At 44.4% G+C, this 16,866-nt stretch overlaps 2 protein-coding genes across 16 annotated transcripts in view; one reads left to right on the forward strand and one right to left on the reverse strand.

The window, feature by feature from the left end:
* Positions 1-14,167, reverse strand: part of METTL16 (methyltransferase 16, RNA N6-adenosine) — a 36,578-nt gene extending 22,411 nt beyond the window's left edge. Inside the window, exons 1-5 of one of the 14 annotated variants that reach the window (XM_085878967.1) lie at positions 13,969-14,167; positions 3,881-4,032; positions 2,212-2,344; positions 1,804-2,018; positions 359-499 (exon numbers count right to left, since the gene is read on the reverse strand). In XM_085878967.1, the coding sequence (XP_085735093.1) occupies positions 359-499; positions 1,804-2,018; positions 2,212-2,339 (484 nt within the window). In that variant the 5' untranslated portion in view covers positions 2,340-2,344; positions 3,881-4,032; positions 13,969-14,167. The other 13 variants (XM_085878969.1, XM_085878970.1, XM_085878971.1 and 10 more) reach the window with 13 other exon arrangements.
* A 91-nt stretch (positions 14,168-14,258) lies between these two features.
* PAFAH1B1 (platelet activating factor acetylhydrolase 1b regulatory subunit 1) overlaps positions 14,259-16,866 on the forward strand; it is a 68,550-nt gene continuing 65,942 nt past the window's right edge. Inside the window, exon 1 of one of the 2 annotated variants that reach the window (XM_085878981.1) lies at positions 14,259-14,523. The gene's annotated coding sequence lies outside the window, so the exon portion shown is untranslated. Of the gene's footprint in view, positions 14,678-16,866 lie in introns of both variants that reach the window. The other variant, XM_085878982.1, reaches the window with a different exon arrangement.

Consider the following 16,866-nt stretch of genomic DNA (forward strand, 5'->3'; position numbering starts at 1 on the left):
AGATATGTAATATTTATTTATTTCAGATATGTGTTACGCCCCACACATCCCCCCAGCCTCCAGATATGAGTCGCTGATGGATTTCAACACTGTAAACTAAAATGGCAGATCACAGGGAGGGTTCAGGCAGTTTGGAAAAAAAACAAAATTTTGTTCACGGTATTCCACGTATTTCAGGCGAGAGAGAGAATGGCAGTATGCTTTTTAAATAGAGCAGGAAGCATTCTTAGAGGGATGGGTGTGAGCTCTCCTCTAATTCATTCTCGCTCGGGGTACATCTAAAGCTCGGGGTACATAAATTACATCTAAAGCTGAGATCTCTTCGAGAAGGTCCAACATTAGCAAAGCCTGAGCCTACCCTGGATGAGATCCTGCAGTCGATTCCGTTCAACATTGCAGCAGGCATGGCTGTAACAGACGTCATCAACCTCAGTCGCCAAAAAGTGCCACCCATTCATGGTGGCACCCAAAAGGGGATAAATACAAGATGTCCCAGTTCCTGTAGAAAACATCAGAGGCATAAATTAATATACATCCAGAACACTCAACAGATAACCAGCACATTCAATACAAAATTATCCCCACTGTAAATATACAAATACTCTCCTCCATCGCCGACTCTGAAATGCAGTGTAATGAAGTTCTGGTGACATATGTTGTACTTACCCACGAATGTGTAGCGCTTTTTTTTTTTTGAACATTTTTTGATGGACAAGGTCCAAAAAAATGCTTTTGCGGTCTAATGCACCTGAATTTTCTCTAGAAGAGGAGGAAATTTCACTTGTCATGCCGATACTATCTCAATTGATCAGTTTATCAACTTCATTTCAGAGGGGATTGGATGGATAAGAACAGTTGGGGCAAGAACAGGGACATCACCAGGATTATATATAGTCTTCTTTGCTCCAATGAAGGGTTAATGCCCATAAGGTCAGCTTCTCCTTTCTTCCCATGGCAGTTAGCATACCTCAATCCTGTTCATCTTTTCATCCACTGTTCTTCCTGTCCACCTACACGTCTTCACCAGCAAGACTAGTTCATACATACATACACATACACTTTTTTTGAGGCCACAGTCACTACACATGTACATCTGAGCTACCTACCAATCCTGACAATGTCCATGTACGATGTACCCCTCGACCCCCAATGTCCCTTGGTACCTATTCACATTTGATTGTTGCTAATCAAATTATTTTGTTAATTACAGTACTACTTAATATTTACTGTGCATGCACAAGCTTTATAAACAAAAAAAGTTAAATTTTACATACAATTCCATCCATCCATTGGGACCATGCTCTGTGCAGAGCGTTGGTGCTGCCTCAGCAGTCTCCTTGGCTATTGGGCACAATCCTGGACGGGTCGCCACTCCGACACCGCAGGGTATTAAAGCGCAGAGCGCAGGGTAATAAAGGTTTGAAGAGGTTTGAAGGCATATAAATAAATTAAATTAATTAATTTGCTGACCTCGGAAGGATGACAGGCAGAGTCAACCCCACCTGGTATTGATTCAACAGCCAAGGGGGATTTGAACTCAGGATCCTAGGATCCCAAGCCAGCCACCCTAACCATTAAGTCGACACCAGGCATACACATACAACTAAATTATTCTATTCTGAACCTAATATTTTTCTACTCAAATTTAAAAAAAACACTTTTTTCATACATGTTTGCCTTCACCATTCAATAATCTTTAACCAGACACTTCAGATAAATAGCTATCTGTATTAGCCTCAATTATACCAGGCAATTCAAACGAGACAGCAAGCAGTGCAAAGTCCACAAATACGTCAGTTTCACCGATATCAATGCCACGGATGAATGCATGACTGCCCGGGCCCTGTGCTTTTATTCCCATTGTCTCCATGAGGTCCTCGACCCAATGGATGTAGTTGAGCCGAAGTGGAATAGTTGGAATGAGACGCTGCAATGGGATTTCCACAGTCAAACCAAAGTCTTCTTTGAGGAGGGTGCACGTGAGTGCCCTGACAGCTTCAGGGTCTTTGAAGTTGAGCCTGAAAAACAAATTGTACAGTAAGGACTACACAATTCAGTGATTCTCCAATTTCAAAATTGACCTGATACCAGCCAAAAGGTAAAACTGCAATCTCCCTGGTTACCAGGGGTGACCAAGAAAACTGCTACCATCACAAAGAGAATGCCAATGAAGGCATTGTTTTGAGCACCAAAGTCCATCAATGCACTCACTTGACATTCCCTGCCAGGTCCACATGAATGTACTGACTGAAGTCTGGGTATTTGCTGGCCAAGAAGGAAAAATCGGGTGGCTTGTCACGGTAACGGTTACGTGGATGCATGGCGCGGTCCAGAGCCATTGCTTCTAAAAAAAAATTTTAATGAGAGAGAAAAAAATCTAAACTTAGAGTGAATCCAAGGCATCCACGTACAGACGCTTCAAATCAGCAAAGTACAAATCCAACTCAACTATCATCATTACAATCTCCTATTCCAAGGAAATGAACATTCCCCCAAGCTTTTACCTTTAGTGTCTGCTTCATGAACAATGGAGCTGATTCTCCTTTGATCAGACGACGAGTACTACTACTAATGAAATGACAACAACTACTACTAAAGATCCAAATTATGTCCAACTTCCTGGAGAGTTTTTCCAAGTTTTTGGCCCAAGTCTTTGACGAACCAGCTGGCCATGCCTGACATTTGACTGAAGGTGATACAGGAATCAAATTGTAATTTTAACAGTAATTTTAACCCCTCCCAGGGAATTTAAGTTGATAAACTGTTTGAATTAAAGTAAATGTTAATGCAAGGATGGCCAACAGGTATGCGCACGTGCCTCTGAGCTGTCTATCCTCGGTTCGAATCCCGACCCAGCTATAAACTGGAATCGGTCCTGGTGTTATACAGGCACGGTGATTCATCAATGTGTGTGCTGTCTCCCTGATGGACGTTAAAGATCCAATATGTTGTCCTTCATGAACAGTAGGTGAACTATCGCCGGCACCACAAACAAATTACAAATTTCTGCCCGAACTGCTTAGTCGAGCGCCAGACTTGGCCAGCCGGTTCGTGAAAGACTTCGGCCAACACCACAAGAACGGGGCAATAATTGGGGCTGTTAAAGAAGAATAAGAATGTGGAGTTAAAACAGCACAGGCTTGATGGGCCAAATAGCCTCCTCCTGCGTCAAAGTTCTTTGCGTCAAGATGCATACATCTTTAGAAAAGCAAACGCAGACCATTTTGGCCCATCAAAGCTGTGTCATATCCTCAGCTCTGAAACCCAATGTGAAGAAAGTAATACAGTGGTGGTGGGAAAGTGGAGGGGCAGGGGAGGGGTGGGGGAAGCAGCGGTGGGTGGAAAACAAGGGGGCAAGAAGGGAAGGATGAGAGAGGTGAGCAGAGGGTAGAAATGGGAATGGGTGCTGGGACTGTCGGGTGAGAGAAGCAATACTGTACATATAAATAAAATATAACAGACCAGACAGGATTGTTAGTTATTATATTTGGTCAAGGTATTGGCACACAGCCAATTCAGTCAATTATAAACGTCATTGTGGGAATGTACAAGACGAACCTGTAATGTAACACTGAACACCCGAGCGTGACATGAGGCTACATGCCTTGCTGTACACAGCCACGTGCTCTGAGATGTCCCGCCAAGGAACTAATAAAAGAATGCACGAATAACCTCTTCTCCTCATTCACCGTTATTGTGCTGCTCTGCAATCATCGAAAGTAGACGGCAGTGTGACCACTCCTTGGCTTTTTTTTCACAAGATCTTGCCTATACTATTCGTTGTTCACCTTGGCGTCTTGGTTTTCCTGGCGTATAGGTTTTCTATTATCATCGCTTTTCCGAAACCTTGTGAATTATTGGCTTTTTTTCATTGGCTCACCTTGGCATTTATGAAAATGAGCAGTGGTCACACTGGTAGATGGTGTGCAGAGTAAAGGAAATCATGAAAATGTTTCTCGAAGACGTCTGTGCTCAGCTTAAACACCTGATTGAACACGAAGACATCTGGAAGTCATCCCAAGTTTTCATGACCTGGAAATATATATATATATATATATATAGAGATATACATTAAAATAATTTTCGATTAGAAATGAACATTTAAGTGTTTTAACTGCCCTAACATATGAATCTGCAACACTTGTGTGCAATGTATTTATTTAATTCACAATTATTTTTCTTTGTCATCTTTGCAGGGTCTGAATCAACATGTCATATGAACACCCTGTTGATTTGAAGGGACAGAAGTTCCACTCAAAGCAAACAAAGCACACAAGGAAGCCAACCCAGCTCACAGATTAAAGAGAGAATATGCATAATACGCAATGGCAGAAACAAATCAGATAAGCTTGTCAGGACCTTGAAAGCATCCAGCTGGTCAAAGATCAAGGATGTTGCACACAAAAGACAACCGAGTGATGATCCTCATAAAAAGCTTGATGATATGTGCAAGAATATACCAAAGGAACGTCTTGATGAACATGGGTATCACAGACAGGGTATCACAGGAGTTACCTACGGATCAAGCAGTAGAAGCCGCCTTTGAATCTGCAGCCTCACAGGACAAAGACTAGAAGAATTAGGTATGGTATTGCGTCGTTCCATCATTGATTCATTCAGAGAATATGAAGAACTTCCCTGGCCAACATCTGCAGATTATTTGCTCTCAAACATTGGTTCATCACCAGGTCAGCTTGTGAAGTTCCTTACCAGCTTAATATCTAGCAAGCAAGGCTGAACTCAACTAGCCACTAAAAAGGAAAGGTTAGTAGTGGCCGATGGAAAAATCCCTAAACATCTCTTGGGTACGACTGTTATAGACTGTAGTCACATCACAGGAAGTGCTGAAGTAGTGAGTATTCCCAACCACTTTGGGCATGGTGTATCATATTAAACCCTGCTGATAAACAAAGAAATGTTGTTGTCCATTTCTGGTGAGATAACTTTGACATGAACGAAGAAACTCCCTAAGCAGCTGGCATGATAATTCCACCCATGGTATTGTGATGCAGGAAGTGACTGGAATTAACCTTTCTCCGACTGAGATGTCGCACAATTAAAAAAAATGCAGAACTAAAAGGTTTGTTGAATATAAATCCCAAGATCTAGTCATGCTTTGTTAAAGAGCATGCGGAGCCCCAATCTGACAGTTGATAAGAACTGGCATTTCAGCTCCAGAAGTTGTGAACCAAACCTGTATTTCAGATTTCTTGTGGGTTTTCTGCAGAACGTTGCTGAGACATGGAAAGCAGTCGGTGCATGGATGGACAGGTTGGATATCTTGCACGAACGATGAGGTCCAGAAGGCACATACAACTTTGGACAACGTGGCACCGATCAGCTCTTCTGTCACTGAGAATGCTACTGTTCAGCATATCCTCCAAATTTCACAGAATGCATTGCATGAAGTGAGACAAGAATACACAGTTGTGATATTTGACCTTGCAGTTGTCAAGAAGGCATATTCCATTGTGTGGCAGTATGTGCACCAATTCAGTGATGTCATAATCAGACTGGGTGTATTTCACACAATTTGTTCTTATCTCGGTGCAAGGTACAGGCTTTACTGAAGTCATTATTGAGTCTGGTATACGAGCCAGTGGTTCTATTGAGAAGGTACCGAGTGGTCAACACAACAGAGCAATGCGTGCACACAAACTCAACCTAGAAGCACTTGAAAGACTTCTCTGTAAATCATTCAAGGAAAGTCCAAATGCTCAGGCATTGATCAAAGAGGCAGACGTGGTGACGTCATGCTTCGAAATTCGGAGAGGTCGGTAGTTCGAACCCCGACGAAGTCACACGAAAGACTGTAAAAATTGACACTCAGTTTTGAAAAAAGATTTAAAAAAAACAAAAGCAACAAACCCTAGGTTGTCAGCACAACAAACTTCACAATCAGCACAGATGTACACAAACACAATCACTCATCATTACTAAAGCTACGTTCCAGTCCTGCCACCTTCCCGATACCCCTCTATCTTCAATACTTCCGGGTACCTATCTAATTCTAATTTAAACTTATCTACTGTTTCTGCTGTCACTACCTTTCGAGAGAGACCATTCCATGCATCAACTACTCTCTGAGTAAAAGTCCCCTGCCTGACTACCATCTTAACTCTCATTTTCTTTACTCTCAGGCTATGGCCCCTGCTCCTATCACTATCTGCAGTACTTTGTTGAATAATTTTTCTGCACATATTTTGTCTGCACCCTTCATTACCTTAAACATCTCTATCTTATCACCTCGTAAACACCTCCTTTCTAGAGTATAAAGCCCTGACTCCTTCAGCCACTCTTCATAGCTGAGTCTAGCGAGGCACAGAATCAATATGGTAGCCCTGCGCTGAACCCTCTCTATGGCAGCTATTACCTTCCTGAATTGTCGTGACAAAACTGCACACAATATTCTCATTCTGGCCCTCACTAAATTCCTGTACAATGTAAACACCACCTCTTTTGATTTATAATTTATCCCCCTCCGAATACAACCTGAAATCCTGTGAGCTGCCTGGCATTGTGCTGCCTGCTTACCTCCCATATCTCTTACCAACCTGAGATCCTTCTCCTGTGTGACACGCTCCAAAATTACACCTTGCATCCTGTAATCTCTATTTTCATTGTTCTTTCCCATCCCTAACGCCTTTCACTTGCTCAGGTTAAATTCCATCTGCCAATCTTTTGCCCAATCTATACAAGTATGAATACTTTCCTGAATCTGATTACCACCTCCTCTGCTTATCCACCGAACCTCCAGCTTTGTGGCATCTGCAAATTTGGAAAGCTTATTCTTTACCCCATTATCCAAATCGTTGATGTAAATAATGAATGGTAATGGTCCTAGCACTGATCCCTGAGGTACCCCGCTACTTACATCCTCTTAGCAAGACATCCTTCCATTCACAGCCACACTTTTCTTCCTATCACTAAGCCAGTTTGCAATCCAATTCGCTACCTGACCAGCCACTCTACAAGCCCTCACTTTGGCTAACAATTTCAGATGTGTTACCTCATCAAATGCATTCTATAAAAGTCTAGATATACTGTGTCCACTGCCATTCCTCATCCACCCAATCAGACACTGCTTCAGAGAACCCTAATAGATTCGTTGGACAAAATATACCTTTGGTAAACCCATGCTGACTACCTTTAAAATTAGTTTGTACGAGCAAATACCACCCGTCTCGCTTCGCTGATGGGAATACTAATGGGGGAGGGAGAAAAATAAGGGGGAAGAGGGAGAGAGGAGTGGGGGAGAGAGAGTGGGGAGAGAGGAGAGAGGAGGGAGGGAAAGCGAGGAGGGGTGGGAAGGAAAGACAGTGTGAGATGAGAGGAAGGGAAGGCAGACGTGAGACAAACACTGCCCGGACGCGTCCAGAGACAAACACCGCCCAGACGCGTCCGGAGACCAACACCGCCTGGACGCGTCCAGAGCCAAACACCGCCCGGATGCGTCCGGAGACAAACTCCCATCTAGACGCATTTGGAGACAAACTCCATCTGGACATAACCGTCTCGGCACATATGGAGATAACCACCATCCAGACCTAACAACCGTCCAGAGACAGAGACAGAGAGAGTGAGAGAGAGAGAGAGAGAGAGAGAGAGAGAGAGAGAGAGAGAGAGAGAGAGAGAGAGAGAGAGAGAGTAGGGGGAGCTATTAGAGAGAATATGTTACGCCTTGTGAACAACCCACTCATGCACACACACGCACGCACGCACACTGACATTAATTTGTATAGATATATTTAAATGGTTCCTCATCTGGTCCCGAATCAATGTCTTCAACACCTTCCCCATAACTGAAGTCAAACTACCAGGTCTATAGTTTCCCAATTCTTCTCTGGGTCCTTTCTTAAATAATGGTATTACATTTGCTACTCTCCAATCCTCCAGTACTTGTCCTTACTCCAGTGAGCTGTTGAAAATATCCATTAACATCTTGCTTACCTGCTCAGCCACTTCCCTCAATATTCTCGTGTGCATATTATCTGGCCCCTGAGCTTTATCTACTCTTAGATATGCCAGCTGTTCCTTTACTTCCTCCACTCCAACCTGGATCTTATGAAAAAGCCCTTCTTCACCTCCTTGATCGATACTCTCAGCTATTGGCAATTCTCCTGACTGCTCTTGTGTATAAGTTGAAGCGAAATACCTGTTTAATAGCAAACGCAGTGAGCTTCATACTTAACGCGTGCACATGAGCGAATAGGAAACAACAACAACACAATTCCCCTGGCAATTTGGAATCATGTCGTTGGCTATGACCCTTTTGCTTCCGGTTGTTTTTAAACACTGTGCGGTGTATAAACACGATTGGGTTTTATTTCTATCTTGTGAATATTACTTACCGCGTGCACATGAGAGAATAGGAAACAACAACAACAACAACAACAACACAATACCCTGGCAATTTGGAGTCCGTGTCGTTGGCTATGACCCTTTTGCTTCCGGTTTTTTTTTGCTTCTGGTTTTTTTTTTGTTTCCGGTTTTTGTCGTGGGGAATGATGCATGCCGGGAGATAAAGGCAACGTCGGAGACATGAAAGACCCAAATAATATCAGACATGGTGTATATTTCCTCCACTGATTTTAATAAACATATCTCCCGCATCATCAAAAAATAATATTTAATCGTGATTTACGTTATTTGATCGCTGATCCCGAATCCAGGCCGAAGTAAAAGGAAATTGCATATACAGTTGTGAACAAGTTATAGGTAAAGTCAAAAGCGAATGTAAGAAGAATACTACGTTCGCTTCAAGTATTTATTTTTTTAGATGAGATCCTGTTCTAGGTGGTGTAGTTGTCGTTGTGAAGGTAATGTTGAGGAATTTTTTTTTTCAGATGAGATCCTGTTCTCGGCGGTGTAGTTGTTGTTGTGAAGGTAATGTTGAGGTAATATTTATTTTTTTTAGATGATATCCTGTTATAGGCGGTGTAGTTGTTGTTGTGAAGGTAATGTTGAGGTAATATTTATTTTTGCAGATGAGATCCTGTTCTAAGCGGTGTAGTTGTCGTTGTGAAGGTAATGTTGAGGTAATATTTATTTTTGCAGATGAGATCCTGATCTAAGCGGTGTAGTTGTCGTTGTGAAGGTAATGTTGAGGATTTTTTTTTTGCAGATGAGATCCTGTTCTAAGCGGTGTAGTTGTTGTTGTGAAGGTAATGTTAAGGTAATATTTATTTTTTTTCATAGCAAAAAGACTTTAATTTGATATATTTAAGAAGCGAATGTAAGAAGAATTCTACGTTCGCTTCTTGGCTTTGCCTATTCCATATTAAGCCTGCCATCTCACTTTCATCACTCACCACTCTCCCGGTGCTATTCCTCAATGAGCCAACACTTGTCCAAACCTGTTCTTTTCCCCTGATATACTTAAAGAAAGCCTTGCTATTATGTTTAATATCCTTAGCCATGTCCTTCTCATACTCTCTTTAGGCTTGCCGAGTTATTTTCTTAACTTGCCTCTGTTTACTCCGATAGTGATATAAATGTAACTCCAGTCCTGTTATTTTAAACCTTGTGAATGCCTTCTGCTTCTCCTTAATAGGATTCCTTATCTCACTTCTCAACCACCCTGGTCTCTTTCTGCTTCTAGTTTTACACCTCATTGGAATGTACTTACTCTGCACTCTACACATTAGCTCCTTGAAGGTTTCCCATTTTTCTGATGCTGATTGTCCTTTTTGTGAGCTTCTCCCAATCTACATCACCCATCTCTCTCCTCATTCCCTCAAGGTTTGCCTTCATGAAATCTAATCGCTTTACTCTACTATCCTGAACTCTAACCCTTAACATAACCTTTGCACATACAATGTTACATGGTAACTTGATCCGAAATGCTCCCATAGCTCCACCAATTTGTTATTGTTATTTCAAAGGAGGTCTAACACTGCACTTCCCCTCGTGGGCTTATCTACAAACTGGGTTAAAAAGCAATTTTGGACTAAAACGAGAACGACACTTGGGAGACCACATACTCCACCAGGCTGGACAGTTTAAATTTTGTATCTCACCGATAGGCCAGACCTGCATCTGAACCTGCACCAAAATGTAATTGGCTTGTTCTTGTCACCTACCCAAGTCATCCAACAGGTTTTGTCAAAATTAGTCCAAAACTTTTTGAACTAGAGGGGGAGCACTCGGTAGAGTGCAAAACCTCCGCCGCCAATATTGCTGGGTCACTTAAGTGAACCTGATATCCTATTCATTGTAGGTCAAAACGGATCAGACTCTACTGAACCACGATTGAATAAACTAAACTAAATCGACGTGCATGTAGAAATGCCAAAAAAATAAAATCGAAATTTTTTTGAAAAAAAAGTTTCAAATTTTTTTTCTAACAATTTTTTTGGGGGGTTGGAAATCACTTAAAACATATAGAAATGCAAAAAAAAAAAATTCAAATATTTTTCAAATAAAATCTAAATTTTTTTTGAAAAAGAAGTTGCAAAATTTTGTTTTTTTTTCTCTAACAAATTTTTTTTGGGGGTTGGAAATCACTTAAAACATGTAGAAATGCAAAAACAAAAATTCAAATATTTTTTCAAAATGGCCGCCATAGCGGCCATATTGGACTTTGGACCAAGTCCAAAATCGAATGGCATGATCCTTGGACCATACCTAATCCCCCCACCAAGCTTCGTCGAAATCCGTCCAGGAGTTTTTCCGTAATACTGTTCACAAACAAACAAACAAACAACAGACGGGTGAAAACAGTAACCTCCGTCCATCTTCGATGGCGGAGGTTAACTAGGAAATCCTCATCTTGTCTGCCCTTTCCCTGTTCCTGGATCCAATCTATCCCTGGAAGCTGCGTGCGCACGAGCGGGTTGTTCACAAGGTGTAACATATTCTCTCTAATAACATATTCTCTCTAATAACACTCTCTCTCTCTCTCTCTCTCTCTCTCTCTCTCTCTCTCTCTCTCTCTCTCTCTCTCTCTCTCTCTCTCTCTCTCTCTGTGTCTCTGTGTGTCTCTCTCTCTCTCTCTCTCTCTCTCTCTGTGTCTCTGTGTCTCTGTGTCTCTGTGTCTCTGTGTCTCTGTGTCTCTGTGTCTCTGTGTCTCTGTGTCTCTGTCTCTGGACGGTTGTTAGGTCTGGATGGTGGTTATCTCCAAAAACCCCCACAAACAATACTCTCCCCTTACCACATGCCCTTTTGAATTCTTCATGTATTCCTCCTACCTCCTCTTCCTTCACACCCAGAGCCCAATAAAAGCATCCTACCAGTATCTCACTGTTTTTACAATCTCTAATCTCGACCCATACAGAATCCTCCACATTAATTCCCTCCTTAATGTCACCCCTTTCTCTTGATGCAATGCTGTCCTTCACCCTTATTTCTACTCCTCCTCCTCCTAACCTCTCCATTCTATCACACCGATACACCTTGTCGCCTTCTAATCCTGTCCTCCGGTTACTCTCCTCTTTAAACCACGTCTCACTCACTGCAGTATATCACACTCCTCACTATCTGCTTTGGCTTCAAGCTCTTCCATCTTATTATTTAAACTTCTGGCATTGGTATAGAACAAATTTAACTCTTCCCTTCTCGAAATTCTATTTTCTTGCCAGGCCTTAAGAATCGCAATTACTTCATCAGTTCTTTCCTTAATATCTACCCCAACATCAGCTGTGTTAAAAAAAGAAAAAGCCTGAATACCTTCTTCGATTCCCACTGCAAACCTTTCTGCCCCCTTTCAATTCAGCATATAGTCATCATTCTGGAAACACTCCCTTTGGCCCCTTAATGATTCCCACTGCTTCTTAAATGCAAATCCTCCCTACACCATTCTTCCAGCAATTGGTTGACATCTATCACTCTGCTCATAATTTCTATATTGTTTCCTAATCTTGGGGGAATCCCAGAAAACATGACCTCACAACCCTTTGCTTTCAGCCGCTTACCCAATATCCTGTATCTATTTTACAAAACCTCCGATTAAACTGTCCCTAAATCATTTGCTCCAAGGTGTACTACAACCAACTTCTTCCTTCCGTGACCCGATGATGATGTCATTTTCCTTTCTTTCAATGTCCCTAACTCCCGCTCCTTCAAAACTGGACAGAATTATGTCTTCGATCCTTCCTGCAGAATGAATAATCCACGTATTTAAGTCTCATCACCTTAAAAAACGGTCTCCGAGACTTCATTCCTACCTAGCTTTATCGCTGTACCCTCAACAGTCTCCACCCACTGCCTGCACTCGGTGCACCCTCACCACTGCCTGCACTTGGTGCACCCTCACCACTGCCTGCACTCGGTGCACCCTCACCACTGCCTGCACTCGGTGCACCCTCACCACTGCCTGCACTCACTGCATCCTCACCACTGCCTGCACTCGGTGCACCCTCGTCACTGCCTGCACTCGGTGCACCCTCACCACTGCCTGCACTCGGTGCACCCTCACCACTGCCTGCACTCGGTGCACCCTCAACACTGCCTGCACTCGGTGCACCCTCAACACTGCCTGCACTCGGTGCACCCTCACCACTGCCTGCACTCGGTGCACCTTCACCACTGCCTGCACCTTCCACCACTGCCTGTACTCACTGCATCCTCACCACTGCCTGCACTTGCTGCACCCTCACCACTGCCTGCACTCGCTGCATGGTCACCACTGCCTGTACTTGCTGCATGGTCACGAGTGCCTGCACCCTCACCACTGCCTACACCCTCTGCACATTCACCACTGCATGCACTCACTGCAACCTCTCCACTGACTGCATTTGCTGCACCCTGATCACCACTGCCTGTATCCTCACCAATGCCTGCACCCTCACAACTGCCTGCACTCACTGCACACTCACCACTGCCTGCACTCACCACTACCTGTAATCGCCCAACCTCTCCAATGAGTGCGTTTGCCGCACCCTGATCATCACTGCCTGTACCCTCACCACTGCCTGCACCCTCACTGCCTGTACTCAATGCATCCTCACCACTGCCTGCACCCTCACCACTGCCTGTACTCACTGCACCATCACCACTGCCTACACCCTCTGCACATTCACCACTGCATGCACTCACTGCAACCTCTCCACTGACTGCATTTGCTGCACCCTGATCATCACTGCTGTACCCTCACCACTGCCTGCACCCTCACTGCCTGTACTCAATGCATCCTCACCACTGCCTGCACCCTCACCACTGCCTGTACTCACTGCACCATCACCACTGCCTACACCCTCTGCACATTCACCACTGCATGCACTCACTGCAACCTCTCCACTGACTGCATTTGCTGCACCCTGATCATCACTGCTGTACCCTCACCACTGCTTGCACCCTCACTGCCTGTACTCAATGCATCCTCACCACTGCCTGCACCCTCACCACTGCCTGTACTCACTGCACCATCACCACTGCCTACACCCTCTGCACATTCACCACTGCATGCACTCACTGCAACCTCTCCACTGACTGCATTTGCTGCACCCTGATCATCACTGCTGTACCCTCACCACTGCCTGCACCCTCACTGCCTGTACTCAATGCATCCTCACCACTGCCTGCACCCTCACCACTGCCTGTACTCACTGCACCATCACCACTGCTTACATACTTCCAAATGATCACTCCGAATACAACCTAAAACCCTATTTGCTTTACCTATAGCTGCCTGGCATTGTGCTACCTGCTTACCTCCCATATCTATTACCACCCCCAGATCCTTCCCCTGTGTGACACGCTCCAAAATTACCCCTTACATCTTGTAATCTGTATTTACATTGTTCTTACCCATCCCTTTACATTTCCTTATGTTAAACTGCATTTGCCAATCATTTAAAGTATCCAGACTTTCCTGAATCTGAGAGCGCAGACTTTGACGGGCCTATTGACTTCCCTCCTGCGTTGAAATTCCTTCTGAGGAAACATAATTTTTTTACATTTCAGCATATTATTACCATTATACTTATGGACGTCAACACGTTGTCCACTGTGCGCCGCCCGAGCACTTACCCGTTCAGTTTTCTGTCATTAAAAAAAAAGCTGATCATGTTGAGTTAGTTATGAAATAAGTTACGTTAATCCACAGCGTTTAATGCAGATTGTGGTTAAAAAAAAAATTGCAAATAAAAATGGCAATCCGCCCTTTTTTTTTTTTTTTTTTCTTCTTGACGTCTCCTCACAAAAATGTCTTTTGACGCTTGACGTCGACAGTCAAGGTAGGGCCACTGCGCATGCGCAGCACACACGGCGGTTTGCTTCGGCAGATCTCGCGCATGCGCGTAATTGCGTCGGCGTTCACATTTTGTTCCGAAACGCAGTTCTGCGCATGCGCGAAGTCGGTGGGCTTTCTGCCCGCTCCACCTCCCGCTCTTTCTCGTCAGTACCGGTGCCGCGTCATTTTCTCCCTTCATTTACCACACCGTCGTCATCTATATGTTTCATCTCCGTCCTCGTCAAAAAAAAAATCACCAAGCCGGCGCATTGGAGGGAACCTTGAGGTTCCGGTGATTTTGAGCGCGGCTCACCCGACGAGGGTTGTCGAGACGCTCGAACGCCTGGGCGGAGGTTGGTGTTTAATAATATATTTCTCGATTTCGATTCTATGTTTTTTTTTATTTTTTTTTTGTTTCCTGAGCGCTAGAGGGAGCTATCCTTGCCGCAGAGAGGGGAGGGGACGTTCAGATCAAAATGGCCAGGGCGCAGTTCTCTCTCATCTGAGGTATCTTGGGTAGGGGAGAGGGGGGGGACGTTCTTTTTAATTTTTTTTTTTTAATTTTAAACCGTTTACTCCATGATTTCTGATCTCGAACCCGAATACTATTGTTCGCTGGTGGATTTATTATGGTGTTTGATCAAATGAAAAATGTCCGGCCTACGGCCTAACGAGTGTCGAGGCCTGTGTGTGTTTGTCTCTGCTTTTCCCTTCTGCCGAGACGGAGCGTCCATTCATTTTCAGGGTTAGTGTGTCCTGTGGATGTCTGGTTGAGACTGACGAGGAATTGTTACTGCCTCTGCCATGTGGTTTGGCGGTTGAGAAGTAATTGATGTGAACAATGTCGGTTGGATCAGGGCGTATGGGGATGGGGGGGCGGGGTTTCTGGTAAAACTGTGGGGGGTTGCTGGTAAAACTGGGGGGTTGCTGGTAAAACTCGGGGGGGGGGTTGCTGGTCAAACTGGGGGGGTGTTTATTGGTGTGCTGACACCCATTGGGGGTGCTGACACCCACAAGTATTGGGGTGTAAAACTGGGGGGGTGGTGTTTATTGGGTTGCTGACACCTGACACCCATTGGAGGTGCTGACACACCCAAGTATTGGGGTGTAAAACTGGGGGGGGGGTGTTTATTGGGGTGCTGATACCTGACACCCATTGGGGTGCTGACACCCACAAATATTGGGGTTTATTGGGGTATTGGGGTGTAAAACTGGGGGGCGGGTGTTTATTGGGGTGCTGACACCCACAAGTATTGGGGTGTAAAACTGGGGGGAGGGGGTGTTTATTGGGGTGCTGACACCTGACACCCATTGGGGTGCTGACACCCACAAATATTGGGGTGTAAAACTGGGGGGTGTTTATTGGGGTGCTGACACCTGACACCCATTGGGGTGCTGACACCCACAAATATTGGGGTATTGGGGTGTAAAACTGGGGGGTGTTTATTGGGGTGCTGACACACAAGTATTGAGGTGTAAAACTGGGGGGGTGTTTATTGGGGTGCTGATACCTGACACCCATTGGGGGTGCTGACACCCACAAGTATTGGGGTTTATTGAGGTGTAAAACTGGGGGGGGTGTTTATTGGGGTGATGATACCCACAAGTATTGGGGTTTATTGAGGTGTAAAACTGGGGGGGAGGGGGGTGTTTATTGGAAAGTTTCAAAATGTGAAGTGTGTGTTTTTGTCTATTCGTATGATGTACAAAGCTTTTTAGATTGACGTTCATGGGATTAAACTTTGGCTCGTTATCCCAGGGTTATTCAAAAAGTTTGCAAACTCAGGTGTATTGAAACGAGATAAGTTTGTCGTGTAAACATCATTCATCTCAAGACGCTTAATGCATTTGTCCTTCAAACTCCCGATGGCCTGATTATTTATAGATCTGCGTCTTTTTTATACCACTCGTCAACGTTTGACTTTGAATCGTAAGTTTGAAGCCATGGCTCACACTTCACATGTCGGAATGAATAATTATTGTCACCCAGGGCCACGTCTTGCCTCGAGGGTGGATGATTTGACTGTTTGGACTGGCTTTGTGAACTGGCGATTTGTCGTGCAGCAGGTCATCATGCGTCAACATCCCCGGCTGTTTTTCCTGGATTGCTTTAATTTGAATCCCAAAAGTTGCCGGCTGAGGACTGGGTGTGGAACAACTTGAGGGGTGGAGATGCCCGGTGCTTCCACTGCATTTATTCGGTCTTGGTCCCAGGGTCGGCGGTGAACCTGTCATCACCATTAAACCAGACGTGACAAAGACTCTGCTGGATCAGAGTTTACATGCTCCAGAAGCTCTTCACTGGACTCTGCTCTCTGGTGGTGATCCAGCGCGCTGACGTTGCGAGGAACGAGCCTTTCACATGCCAAGATGTTCATGGATGATGTTTTCGATGCTTCCAACAGAAACACCGATCTGTTTTTTGAGTCTCTTCTAACCATGATTCGTCGGACACCATCACTCTCCACAACATGTCTGAGGGTCATACCTAGGGTCATCTTCGATCAATTCTCTGCCACTTTCAAACTCCTTCACCCATCGTATCTCTTTGTTATGAAGGGAATCCTTCCCCCGGCACAACCACCATGCAGCCATGCATTTGTTTTGCAGTGTATCCTTCCCTATGCAAACATTTTATGAGCACATGTTGCTCAAGCTATGAAAAGTCCATCGTTCAATGACTGAAGAAAGGAGAA

Source organism: Eptatretus burgeri, chromosome 4 (assembly GCF_056783735.1).
Source record: "Eptatretus burgeri isolate ZD-2024b chromosome 4, Ebu_testis_v1, whole genome shotgun sequence".
Classification (NCBI taxonomy): domain Eukaryota; kingdom Metazoa; phylum Chordata; class Myxini; order Myxiniformes; family Myxinidae; genus Eptatretus; species Eptatretus burgeri.